Source organism: Eptesicus fuscus, chromosome 3, assembly GCF_027574615.1.
Source record: "Eptesicus fuscus isolate TK198812 chromosome 3, DD_ASM_mEF_20220401, whole genome shotgun sequence".
Lineage (NCBI taxonomy): Eukaryota > Metazoa > Chordata > Mammalia > Chiroptera > Vespertilionidae > Eptesicus > Eptesicus fuscus.
In genome coordinates this window covers 70,679,107-70,692,994 of record NC_072475.1, presented here as the reverse complement: position 1 = coordinate 70,692,994, position 13,888 = coordinate 70,679,107, and the positions used below count along the sequence as shown (strand labels likewise).

The 13,888-nt window shown below is 37.9% G+C and overlaps 1 protein-coding gene across 1 annotated transcript in view; it reads left to right on the top strand.

Annotated features, from left to right (window-relative positions):
- Positions 1-13,888, top strand: part of DZIP3 (DAZ interacting zinc finger protein 3) — a 135,199-nt gene that overhangs the window by 63,183 nt on the left and 58,128 nt on the right. Inside the window, exons 14-18 of the mRNA XM_028153242.2 lie at positions 918-1,535; positions 3,752-3,784; positions 6,859-7,028; positions 7,812-7,856; positions 13,771-13,796. Of these exons, the coding sequence (XP_028009043.2) occupies positions 918-1,535; positions 3,752-3,784; positions 6,859-7,028; positions 7,812-7,856; positions 13,771-13,796 (892 nt within the window). The remainder of the gene's footprint in view (positions 1-917; positions 1,536-3,751; positions 3,785-6,858; positions 7,029-7,811; positions 7,857-13,770; positions 13,797-13,888) is intronic.

The following is a 13,888-nucleotide window of genomic DNA, read 5'->3' as shown; positions in this document are numbered from 1 at the left end:
TTTCTAATTCATCTCAGTTTACTTTTCTTCATTGGAAGGGCTACAAAACCAGAAAAATACCGAACAGTTCAATTTCATTCCTTACTCCATTTCATTGATGAAATACCCACTTAGTCATTACTCTTTTTTTAGAGCATAAGAACATGAGGTTTATTACATAAGTGTGTCTCAGACTTTAATAGCTTTTTACATCATCTGGTGATTTTGTTATAATGTTAGGTAGCCAATTCAGTTGCTCTGGGGTGTGGCCTAAGAGTTTCCTTTTCTAACAGGCTTCCGTATGGTGCTGATGCTGCTGGTCCATGGTCTATACTTTGTGTAACAAGGCATTATAGCACTTTAAATCTTTTGATATAGTTCTGTGTTGTGGAGCAAGTAGCCATATGTGGCTATTTGAATTTAAGTTAATTAAAATTAGATAAAATTTTAAACTCAATTTCTTTGTCAGCAAACAGCATTTTCAGTGTTCAGTGGCTAGTGGACAGTACAAATCTAAAACATTTTCATAAGTTCTCTTGGGCAGTGCTGGTTAAGATAAAATATAATTGCCTAAGTAAAGTATAATTAAACACTGGCAGTCATCATTCTTGACAGTCTTCAAAATACTTTTATACCATTTGGTTGCCAAAGTTCATTTGCTTGAACAAAACTCTGAGTGGTTGAAAGGCTTCTGTGGTGATCAGTCTTTGTGATTACTTTTGCTTGGGGATATAATATTTTTCTTTGAATTTTTGACAGTTAGACAGATAGCAGCATGCATATTGAGTACTGGCTATGGCAAAGCACTGTACTTTACTTCACTCTTTTGTACTAGTCTCTGTCCTTTAGGAAGGAGCTAATAAGCATGTAATACAAAAGACCACATAGGAAAATAGCATTAATGTGGAATGTTTTGACTTTTCAAAATTCATTTTCAGATGAAATGCCTATCTTCAAACTTGATTATAATTATTTCTATCATCTGCTTCATATAATTATTATTTGTGGTACTGACATTGTCCGGAAAATATTTGATGAGGCTCTGCCACCCCCTCTTTTGAAAAAAGAGCTCCTTATTCACAAGAAAGTGCTGGAACCCTACTACAAACATCTTTGGACTAATCACCCTTTGGGTGGAGCATGGCATCTGCTTTATCCCCCAAAGAAGAAGCTACCACAATCCAAACAATTTGACTTATACCTCCTATTAGCTCTCATAAAACATTTGCATGTATTCCCTGCACCTAAAAATGGCTGGAATATGGAACCATCATCTTCTGATTGCTCTAAGTCTGCAGACATCCTGAGGCTGTGCAAATACAGGGATCTCCTCCTTAGTGAGATTTTGATGAATGGTCTCACTGAGTCACAATTCAATTCAATTTGGGAAAAAGTTTCTGATACTCTTCTGCGACTTGGAATGAAGCAAGAGGATATTGACAAAGTGAAGGAGAATCCCATTGAGAATATCTCCCTTGATTACCATCAGCTGTCCATCTACCTAGGTATACCAGTACCAGATATCATCCAGAGGATGTTATCCTGCTATCAACAAGGTACAAAATAATTATTTACTTCAGCCAGTAAACCTTCATTTAGTGTCTGCTATGTGTCAGACACAGTGCTAAGGGCAGGAGATTCAGTGAACTCACACTCTTGAGAGACTAGACTCATCAAGAAGCTAATAGAAATTATAGTGCTAGAGATGATCCAGAATACTTTGGGAAATCCTAGCTTAAGAGAGTCCAAAAGAACTTTCTGGAGAATAGAATATTTAAGGAATTCCCACATCACATGTAAATGTTAGCCAAGTGAAGAAGATGAAGAAGAATATTTCAGAAGGAATCAAGAGCAAAGGTATAGAAACAAAATGCAGGGAACTAAAAGTTTGGTCTTAAAGTAGGGGAGCATTCGTAGAGAGAATACATTCAAGAGGATTTCTCTTATCATGTTGAGGGGTTTGTATTATCAGAAAGGAATTGCTGAAGATTTTTAAGTAGAAGAGTTTTCTACAAAATTAAGGATGCCTAAAACCATGAAATACTAGTACTGTGTGTTTCAAAGTTACCCTTTTAGACATCATGAGTGTGTTTCTTCTCCTTTTCAGCAGCTTCTTGATGTTTATGTAGTTGGTAGCTACCTACTGGCCATGGGTAATTTAATTAATTAATAATTAAAAAAATTAGATAAGATTTATGCTAGTATCGAAGGTCAGTAGGGCCATTCCCAGGCACTATATTGATATGGAAAAGACTTCAGACCTCTCCCACATACCAAGATAGCCTCTCAGCTGTCAACATGGAAAGCAGAGTTCAAGGCACGCCAGCATCACTGAAACCCTTGTTCTGTTCTGAATGACTTCTCCTGACCCCATTAGTCAGACTACCTAGTGAGCAACTAATTGATAACTACACTGATGCTATTTAAATGTGCAACTTCCAAAGTTTCTAATAATTGTTGAATAGGTCCAGATTTGTTTGAGAGATGAATGCTAGGTCTCTATCCCATTCCTTTAAGGCTCTGGGATACCCTTGTGTTTTCTGCTTAACCTTAAGAGCTTGCTTTGAGCATAAAAGAAGAGAATGCCAAGGTTGATGATATAAGAAAGTTAGGCAAGGACCCCTGACTCATAAATTCCTGGCTTTTAAAATATACATTTACTCTGTTAAGATTTTAAACAACAAAAACTCATGAGAATAAAGGCAATATCTGAGAAAGTACTTTGAGCACTAAATAAATTCAAGGCATTTCAAGAATTCTCAGGTAGTCTGAAGAACTTATTGGTCAAGTCCCTTTAATAGAGACTTTCCTAACATCTTAAATCTCTTTCCTAGTAGTTGTCACAGTTACAGTTGCAGTTTTCATTTGTGTATCTGATTATTTGATTAATATCCATTGCCCACACTAAACTTCTATGAAGATGTCTTTTTTTTTTTTTTTTATGTACTATTCAGTATCTAGAGCCTGATATAACATTAATTAGAGGCCTGGTGCATGAAATTTTGTGCACTGGGGGCAGGGGTTTCTCAGCCCAGCCTGCACCCTCTTGCAGTCCGGGACCCCTCAGGGGATGTCCACCTGCCAGCTTAGGCCCACTCTCCGGGGAGTGGGCCTAAGCTGGCATTCAGACATCCCTCTCACAGTCCGGGATCCCTCACTCCTTACCGTCTACCTGCAGTGGCGAAGAGGCTCCTGCCACTGCCACTGCACTTGCCAGCCATGAACCCGACTTCTGGCTGAGTGGCGCTCCCCCTATGGGAATGTACTGACTACCAGGGGGCAGCTCCTGTGTTGAGTGTCTGCCCCCTGGTGGTCGGTGCATGTCATAGTGACTGGTCATTCTGCCATTTGGTTGATTTGCATATTAGGGTTTTATTATATAGGATGTGCAAGGAGAATGGAGTGCTGATCAGGATAATTAATATTGCTAAAAAAGCTCAAACTTTCCATGGATATTTGACTTCATGACCTTAGATTTTATAAATAATAACAATTTGCTGCTTGGTTTAAAGTGCTTATAATCTAGGCATTATATATCAAGAACTGTCAAAAATTTTGTTTACTTCTTTTCCTAATCATGGGTTTATAACCTTTGTGTTATAATCTAAAGGTCATGCCTGGTTTTAAACTAGATTCATGAGAGAAGCTGATTATTTTTACAGTTAGTTATAACATGGTACAGTATAAAAATCTGGTTTTTCTTAATCCCAGTCATATATTTTTTGGTTGCATTTACAATTATACATCTAAATGTTTTCTTTATGTATCATAGGACTTGCTCTACAGTCAATAACCGGCAGTCAACGTAAGTATGTTACAAACAAAATGTTTAAGTCACTTTTTTTTAAATAAATCTTTATTGTTCAGATTATTACATATGTTCCTCTTTTTCCCCCCATAGCTCCCCTCCACCTGAGTCCCCACCCCACCCCACCTCATGCCCTTACCTGCCCCCACTGTCTTCATCCATAGGTGTAAGATTTTTGCCCAGTCTCTTCCCACACCCCCCACACCTCTTTCCCCCTGAGAATTGTCAGTCCACTCCCTTTCTATGCCCCTGATTCTATTATATACACCAGTTTATTCTGTTCATCAGATTTTTTATTTACTTATTTTTAGATTCACTTGTTGATAGACATGTATTTGTGGTTCATAATTTTTATTTTTACCTTTTTCTTCTTTTTCCTCTTCTTAAAGAATACCTTTCAGCATTTCATATAATACTGGTTTGGTGTTGATGAACTCCTTTAGTTTTTTCTTATCTGTGAAGCTCTTTATCTGCCCTTCAATTCTAAATGATAGCTTTCCTGGGTAGAGTAATCTTGGTTGTAGGTTCTCGCTGTTCATCACTTTGAATATTTCTTGCCACTCCCTTCTGGCCTGTGTAGTTTCTGTTGAGAAATCAGCTGACAATCGTATGGGTACTCCCTAGTAGGTAACTAACTGTTTTTCTCTTGCTGCTTTCAAGATTCTCTCTTTGTCTTTTGCCCTTGGCATTTTAATTACGATGTGTCTTGGTGTGATCCTCTTTGGATTCCTCTTGTTTGGGGTTCTGTGCGCTTCCTGGACTTGTAAGTCTATTTCTTTCACCAGGTAGGGAAAGTTTTATGTCATTATTTCTTCTAATAGGTTTTCAATATTTTGCTCTCTCTCTTCTTCTGGCACCCCAATAATTCAGATGTTGGTATGCTTAAAGTTGTCCCATAGGCTCCTTACACTGTCTTCATATGTTTGGATTCTTTTTTCTTTTTGTTTTTCCAGTTGGGTGTTTTTTGTTTCCTCATGTTTCAAATCTTTGGTTTGATTCTTGGGGTCTTTTGATCTACTGTTGCATTTCTGTATATTCTTTATTTCAGACAGTGTATGCTTAATTTCTGAATTGGTCCTTTCCATTTTTTATTTTTTTTTTTGGCATTTTCATTAAGATCTTTAAAAGTCTCACTAAGTTCCTCAGAGGTTTTTAGCAGATTCTTGAGTTACCTTATAAATGTGGTCCAGTCTTCTGCTTTCCTCCATTTCTTTTATTTGTGATCTGCCTCTTTGTCTCCGCATTTTAGCTGCTTCCCTGAGTTGATGGAGTGGCTTTGTGCGCGAGGTGTCCTTTGCGCCCAGTGGCTCAGCCTCCCCAGTTACCTGAGGTGGACACTCTTAGTGCACCCCTTTATGGGCTACACAGTCTTGTTGTAGTTAAGCCTTGATTGTTGTTGGTATCACTGGGCGGTGTTGACCTCCAGGCCAATTGGCTGTGAGGATCAGCTGTGTCTACACTGGAGAGCTTCTGTGCTCAGTTTGGATGGGGCGGGGTCTCAGGGCAGAGCAGGCAGCCTTGGTTTCCCATCAGCCCCGCCCTAAGAGGCTTGGGTCTCAGTGTCCCACGGCAATGGCTGCACGCACCTCTGAGAGAAAGCTGCTCTCAAGCTTTGCCCGCTGCCAGACAGTCCAGTTTCTCCTCGAATGAGTGTGGGTACCCAAAGTCTCACCCGGAACTGTAGTACATGTAGTCAAGAGGCTTTGTTTCCCTCCGGAACGAGAAAGGCAGCCACGCATTCAACTGCCCGAGCCCTCTCCATGCGCGCACCTCCTCACCTCTGTCTTTCGCAGTTCCTCTGGGTCTCCGTGCCCCGTGGCAATGGCTGCATGCACCTCTGAGAGAAAGCTGCTCTCGAGCTTTGCCCACTGCCAGACAGTCCAGTTTCTCCCCGAATGAGTGTGGGTACCCAAAGTCTCACCCAGATCTGGAGTACGGTGCAGTCAGGAGGCCCTGTTTCCCTCTGGAACGATCAAGGCAGCTGCGTATCCAGCCGCCTGGCCTTTCCTCTCTCGTGTGCACGTCTCTGTGTCTCCGCACCTCTGTCTTCCGCAGTTCCCTGGGTCTCAGTGCCCCGCGGCTATGGCTCACGCACCTCTGAGAGAAAGCTGCTCTTGAGCCCTGCCCGCTGCCAGACATTCCAGTTTCTCCTGTATGTATCTGGGTTCCCCAAGTCTCACCCAGGACTGGATTTCAGTGCTATGAGGAGCCTTTGTTTCGCTCTGGTTCAAGAAAGCCAGCCGCGTATTCAGCTGCCTGGCCCTCCCTCTCGCACGCACACGTTTCCATGTTTCCGCACCTCTGCCCTCTGCCGCTCCTGCGTCTCAGGGTCCTTTTCTTTTTCTTTCTAGTTGTAGAATTTCTACTCAGCCGGCTTTCCGGTGGTTCTGGATGATGTCTGCTTTGTCTTTTAGTTGTAGTTTTGAAATTGTTGTGCGAGGCAGCAGTATAGGTGTTCACCTATGCCGTCATCTTGGTTTCTCCTCTTAAGTGACTTTTCAATTTGGGAAAGTTAAGGGATCATTGTAAGAGTCTTACTTGGTCATAGAAACTATATGACTAACTGTCATTGTTATAGGCTTGGAAAAGCATGTAGTCAAATTACTACTGGTCAGCTGAATCTAGTTTGAGCCTTTTTACTCTGTCTTGGTCTTAGTGCTAGTGCCCCAGGGTTTACCCCAAGCATAGTATTTTAACTTTTTGATACACAGAACACTTCAACAGGAAAACATGCATAACTGCTTGTTCTACTTGTTCATATGTGCTACTTTTCAGATTATGTAGCTTTTATCTTTTTCCTGGATAGTGAGTTGTTAATTTTTTAAATTTTCATTTTTTCATGCTTTTTTTTTATAATGTAAAGTATCTTCACATTTGGGTTCAGGCTAGTATATGTACTATTATGTGGCCATTGGTAAATGGGCATTTTATTTTCATCTACTAATTAAACAAAGTAAGTTGTCTTCTATTTCTACTTCTGGAGTGGTGTTTTGGGGGTATATATTTATTATAATGATAGAAGCTAAAATTCTGTGCATTCAAATATTGAGTGTTTTGTCTTTAATATTTAGATATTGACATAGAAGAATTACAAAACGAGGAAGAAGAACTAAGTCCACTTCTCATGGAGTACCATATAAATGTAAAATCAAACCCTGAGATACAGTTAGCAGAAATGAATAAAGATGATGCATCAATACCAAGTGAATCTTCAACAGAATCTATTAAAGATCTCCAGGAAGTATAAGCTCTCATTAATATTTGAATAAGAATAACTTAATAATCAGAGCCTTTAGTTTGTTGCATGTGCTATATTTGAAGAGTTCAAGACACTCTTAGTTTATATTTAATAGTGTTCTCACAAAACTTAAAATGTAATGGTTCTTTCTTTAGTACTTTATTCCATAATATTTCATGCCTTAACCATTCATTTCACCAACATTTATTGGACATTTATTATGTGGCAAGCATTATGCTAGACTTTTGAACATGTTTCTTTAATCTGATTGATGGGAGTGAATGTGAGAGGTTAATAGAGAGTAGAGGAAAGCATAGTAGGGAATAGAAGGAGAGAGAATGGAGGAAAAACAGCAATATTTTAACACCATTTACACAAAGGTTGGAATTCTGTATTTCTGTATAGATAAGTGGCAACAGTTTTTATATAGCCACTAAATTCTTCTTAGGCTTAATTTTTCATCTTCTGGACCTGAATTTTCTTGACTTCTTAAAAGTGCCTTCCTCAGTTACTCCTGCATTCATGTGTGGACGTGTGGATTTGTGAGCTTTATTCAGTGACTTACTCACTGACATTGTTTGTTGTTCCATTATGCATCAGTGCTTTTATTTTAAGAGCAGAAGACTGAGGTGAAAATGAAAAATTTCCATAGAATCTAGAAAGAAAATATAACCTATAATATTAGAAGATAAAAGATTTCAGCATTTAAAGGAAATTTGTTTTTCAAAAACACTCATTGTGTAGTTTGATTTCATATTAAATAATTATTTATTTCTTACCTATCAGGTTAATAGTAAACCAATGAAAAAGAAAAAGACTAAAAGTAAAAAGGTAAGAGACTATATTGGCATTATAATAGAGGGATGTCAAATTATGAACAACTTGTGTAATATATGGATTCACTGTTAGAACTTATATAATTATTAAGTAGAACTTATATAATTATTAAGTAGTACAAATGACTTAAATTGTCAATAGTTTATTGAATATATGATTATAAAAAAGTCTATCTGTGTTAGATCCTGAATGACTTAAACTTACAGTGTGCCTATTTTACTTCCCTAAATCATAATTCATACATTTAAATATACAAATAAGAAACAGAATTAGTCACTTAGAAATTCCTTTAATTTATGCATACCACTCTCATTTTTAAAATGCCTGCTCAGTGTTTTAAAAATGACTTTTCATCATGTTTCTACTGATATGTTCAGAAGCATTTTTTAACCTTTTGCACTCGGATGTCGAGTGTGACGGTTATTGAATATATCAATAATTTGAAATATTAAAAAATCCAAATAAATAAGTTTGTATGAAAAGAAACTCCAGTTTTTTATTCTACTGCCGCACTTTGTAAAATCTGGGGTATTTAAAAAATTAAATCTCGAGTAGAATAAAGGAATCGAGAAAAAAGCAAGCGAGTGCGAAGGGTTAAAACCTTAGAAAATTTTGATTTCTTTTGTGTTTAATAATCTGCCAACAGTGCAGTAATGTGCAAAAATGGTACAAATGTAAAAAAGCTTCTTTCATGCCTTTTCCTTGTTTTTTTTTTTTTGCCAATTTAAAAATGAATAGGTTACTAACTATAGCACAGTTTTAGCAAGAAGTTTTTTTAATTGCTTATAAAATTACAAGGGAGAGCCAAGAGTCATTTTGGGGGGACTTTTCTTTTTTAATTCAGACTTTATTTTCAAATTAAAATTAAATAGGGAATAAATACACCTGGAAATGTAAACACCATTCAAAAATTCATATTGTAGTAATATTTTAAATGTATTATCTATGTTAGCATCTATCTAGGTATTTCTGTGTTTGTTTTTTTAACAACCTAAGTTTTTTTTCCAATTTACTTTATTAAAAGAAGTTGAGCCCTGGCTGGTGTGGTTTAATTGGTTGGGAGTCATCCTGGGCACCAAAAGGTTGCTGGTTCCTTTCCTGGTAAGGGCACATACCCAGGTTTTAGGCTCTATTCCAGTATGGGGCATGCAAGAGGCAGCTAATGGATGTTCAAATCTCAGATGGATGCTTCTCTTGCTCTCTACCTCTCCCTTTCATTCGATAAAATAAATAAATAAATAAATAAATAAATAAAAATAAATAAATAAATAAAATTAAAGAAGTTGAGATTCTTTGAACATAAGATATTTTTATTAAGATACATTTTGGACATTAGAAGAGAGATCTTACATCTTTTATCTAAATTTTATAGGCCTTAAAATGCTGAAATTTTGGCATATCATCATTTGATATTTAAAAGTCCTATTTATATACTCAGTTCTTTTATTTTAAGTGCAAAGGATTGTCTACTTGTAGTATAAGCAACCACTCATAAAAATTAAGTCAGTCCAATTCTCTAATCATGAGTTTTCCTCATGAAAAATTCTAGCATATAGAAATTTGCTTGTGTTAACAGAGTGATGACAAAGCCCCTGTGCATGAAATTGTGTCCTCTGTTAATTATTTGTTTTGCAACATTTCTACCTAATGATAGTTCAAGTCCTAAAAATAATGTGATAAGAAAGTAAAAGTAGTGTAGCAAATGGAGAGTACAGTGTAGATAACTTCTAACTAGTATATATAGAGACTTTGTAGCTACTCTTTTTAAAAATATATATATTTCATTGATTTTTACAGAGAGGAAGGGAGAGGGATAGAGAGTTAGAAACATCGATGAGAGAGAAACATCGATCAGCTGCCCCCTGCACACCTCCTACTGGGGATGTGCCTGCAAACAAGGTACATGCCCTTGACCAGAATCGAACCTGGGACCCTTCAGTCTGCAGGCCAACACTAGCTACTCTTTATATTCCCTTTCTTGAGTTCGGAATTTGGTATTTAGTTTCTAATATGTTCAAATTGTAAATAACTCTTTGGGCTTAATTTGAGTATTAATTACTTCCATGAAGAGTATTAATTACTTTTATTCTTTCTCTTACTCCCATCCCCCACCAATGGATTTGAGGGTTAGGAATAGAAAAGAAAGGTAAAGAAGATGGCAGAAGAATAGAAGGCTTTGTGATGAAGTTTGGAGGTAAAAGAAACATGGCAGGAAATACAGTAAACTGAGGCTTTCAAGTTGAACGTCCTCTCTAAAGAAGGGAAGAAGACAGGCTGATACATGCATTGGAATAAAGTTAATATACTATGTAGAGCTAATATACTATAACTAGGTATGTTCATTATGAACAACCAGAAGTCTTTTCAATTCAATTATTCAGGTACACTAGAACCAAAGCTGTTCATAATTCTTTTTTTGTTTTGTTTTATTTTGTTAATCCTCACCCGAGGATATTTTTTCCATTGATTTTAGAGAGAGTGGAAAGAAGTGGAAGAGGGGGAGTGAGGAGAGAAAGAAACATTGATGTGAGGAGCCATATTAATTGATTGCCTCCCACACGTGCCCTAACAGAGACAGGGAACCTGCAATCTAGGTACATGCCCTTGACCAGAATTGATCCTGTGACCTTGGGTTCATGGGCTGATGTTCTAATCACTGAGCCATGCAGGCCAGGGCCCATAATTCTTAATTGTAGAATCAAAGTGCTACTGGACATTGATTAGACACTGAAATGCAAAAACCCTCTTAGTTTACAGACAAAAAAACCAAACAGACTTGTAAATACATTATGGAATCTCTAGGTAAAGAGACTGGAGTTTCTTGTAAACAAGAGGTTGTAGAAATCAGTACTGTAACTTATGTAAGAGTAATTAATACTCTTAAAGGTAATACATGAGTAATCATACTTAATTTAACATTTGTTAGGTATCATCAATACTTATTTAGTATCTTGCTTTCATAGTTCTATTTTAATGAACATAAGATTGAGGGCTTTTTTACATGTCCTCCCAATTGTGATTTCCCTAACATTTATTTTTAAAAGATTTTTTACTCTATAAATCTGCTTTTTTACATGTCGATTTTTAAGAATTCTTGTATTTAATATAAAATTTTCTAAGTGAAAATTCAATATACCCTTCCCTAAGATATAAACTCAGACCCAATACTTACTTCTAATATCTGAATCAATGATTTTCAAGTGTGTTTCATTAGTAGTAGATTACAAAATCAATTTAGTGGGTCACAACTACCATTTTAAAAAAGGAAATAGGAAGATGGCGGCATAGTTAAACAACTAATCTGCTGCCTCACACAACAATTTCAAAAATACAACTAAAAGACAAAAACGTCTACCACCCAGAACCACGGGAAAGCTGGCTGAGTGGAAGATTTACAACTAAGAAGAGAAAGGAGCACAATCGCTGAAAAGCTGAGGTACGGAGGCACACGAATCGGGCCGGTGGCGGGCGGCTGGATGCGCGGCTTTTCTTCAACCCGCAGGGAGACAAGCTCCCGATCACTCTGAAATCCAGTTTCTGGGGACACTCGGGGGACCCAGATACCTACGGGGAGAAGCTGGACTCTCGGCCATCGGGTCGGAAAGTGAGAGTGACTTTTTTGCAGAGGTGCGCCCAGCAATCATTGTTTACTGCGCTGGAGCGCGGGGCGCAGGGACTTGGAAACGTGGAAAGGCAGAGACGGCTGACGCCAGCCATCGCCGTTGGCCACGCCCCAGCCTAGTGACGCCCTGAGGCCCCGCCCAGCCCTGAGACCCCGCCCCGCACATTCTACAAACCCGCCCAGGCTCCACTCAGCGGCTTTTGCATATAAATGGCCTGTTCTGTGGCAGCTTAACCAACTGCAGCTCCAGACTGCTCCAAAACCGCCCAAGCAAAGGAGGAGAAAACTAGCCCTTGCTGTAGCTCCTGCTGGGGGATACACAGTACACAAGGGTACACCAAGAGTGTCCACCTCAAGTAACTGGGAGGCTGACCCGTTGAACCAATAGGACACCTAGTACACAAAGCTACCCTACCAACTTAGGGAAGCAGAGAATATGAGAAGGCAAGGAAACAGATCACAAACCAAAGAAATGGAGGAGAACAAGCAACTGGACATAGAGTTCAAAACCACGGTTATAAGGTTTTTCAAGAATTTCATGGAAAAGGCCGATAAATTCAATGAGACCCTTGAGGATATGAAAAAGGACCAACTAGAAATTAAACATACACTGACTGAGATAAAAAATATTATACAGAGACCCAAAAGTAGACTAGAGGATTGCAAGAATCAACTCAAAGATTTAGAATACAAAGAGGCCAAGGACACTCCTCCAGAGAAGCATGAAGAGAAGAGAATTCAGAAAGTTGAAGATAGTGTAAGAAGCCTCTGGGACAACTTCAAGCGAACCAACATCAGAATTATGGGGGTACCAGAAGAAGAGAGAGAGCAAGATGCTGAAAACCTATTTGAAGAAATAATGAACGAAAACGTCCCCCACCTGATGAAAGAAATAGACTTACAAGTCCAGGAAGTGCACAGAATCCCAAACAAAAGGAATCCAAAGAGGACCACACCAAGACACATCATAATTAAAATGCCAAGAGCAAAAGACAAAGAGAGAATCTTACAAGCAGCAAGAGAAAAACAGTTAGTTACCTACAAGGGAGCTCCCATACGATTATCAGCTAATTTCTCAACAGAAACCATGCAGGCCAGACGGGAGTGGCAAGAAATATTCAAAGTGATGAATAGCAGGAACCTACAACCAAGACTACTCTACCCAGCAAAGTTATCATTCAGAATTGAAGGGCAGATAAAGAGCTTCACAGATAAGAAAAAGCTAAAGGAGTTCATCACCACCAAACCAGCATTATATGAAATGCTGAAAGGTATTCTTTAAAAAGAGGAAAAAGAAGAAGAAAGATAAAAATTATGAACAACAAATACATATCTATCAACAAGTGAATCTAAAAGTCAAGTGAATTAAAAATCTGAGGAACAGAATAAACTGGTGAACTTAATAGAATCAGAGGCATAGAATGGGAGTGGATTGATAATTCTCAGGGGGAAAGGGGTGTCTGTGTGGGGATTATGGGAAGAGACTGGACAAAAATCATACACCTATGGATAAGGACAGCGGGGGTGGGAGGTAAGGACAGAGGGGGGGTTGGGAACTGGGTGGTGGGGAGATATGTGGGGAAAAAGGAGAAACAATTGTAATCTGAATAATAAAGATTCATTAAAAAAAAATAAAAAATAAATAAAAAAGGAAATAGAATAAATAGGAATAAAAAAGTTTCCAGAGTTCATCATCCATTGTTTTAGTCCGGTTGGACTGCTATAACAAGCATTGATAGACTGGTTGGCTTAAAAATTTGTTTCTCAAAGTGCTGGAGTCCAAGATCAAGTACCAGCAGATTTGGTGTCTGGTGAAGGCCCTCTTCTTAGTTTACAGACAGCTACCTTGTTCTGTGAATACATGGCGGAGAGAAAAAAAGAGTAGCTCTCTGATCTCTTTTTATAAAGAGCACTAATTCCATTATGAGGACTCCACAACATTATTTTAATTTAATTACCTCCCAATGGGCCTACCTCCAGTTACCATCACATCGGGGTTAGCGTTTCAATGTATGAATTTGGGGAGGGAACACAAATATGCAGTTCATAACACACATAATATGGATGAGGTTTACTTCATGGAACTTATATTTCAGTTTTATAATTATGTGTAAAGACACTTAAATAAGTGCATTTACATCATTAGGTAAAATATATTTCTTAGAATGGCTGTGGTAAAAAAAGTTTGAGAAACACTGACTTAAATGTAGTCAGATCACTCTTCTGTATTGACATAAATTAGTAATTTGTTGATATAAATTACTAATTCTTAATGCTGTTTTTCAGAATAAGGAATCAAAAGAAGAGCAAGTGTAAGTATTTATTTAATTTTTAAATTTTTCTTAGTAATTTCAAAATGTGCTTTGCCATATGAAACAGCCTTGCCTTGGGAAGTGTTCTCAAT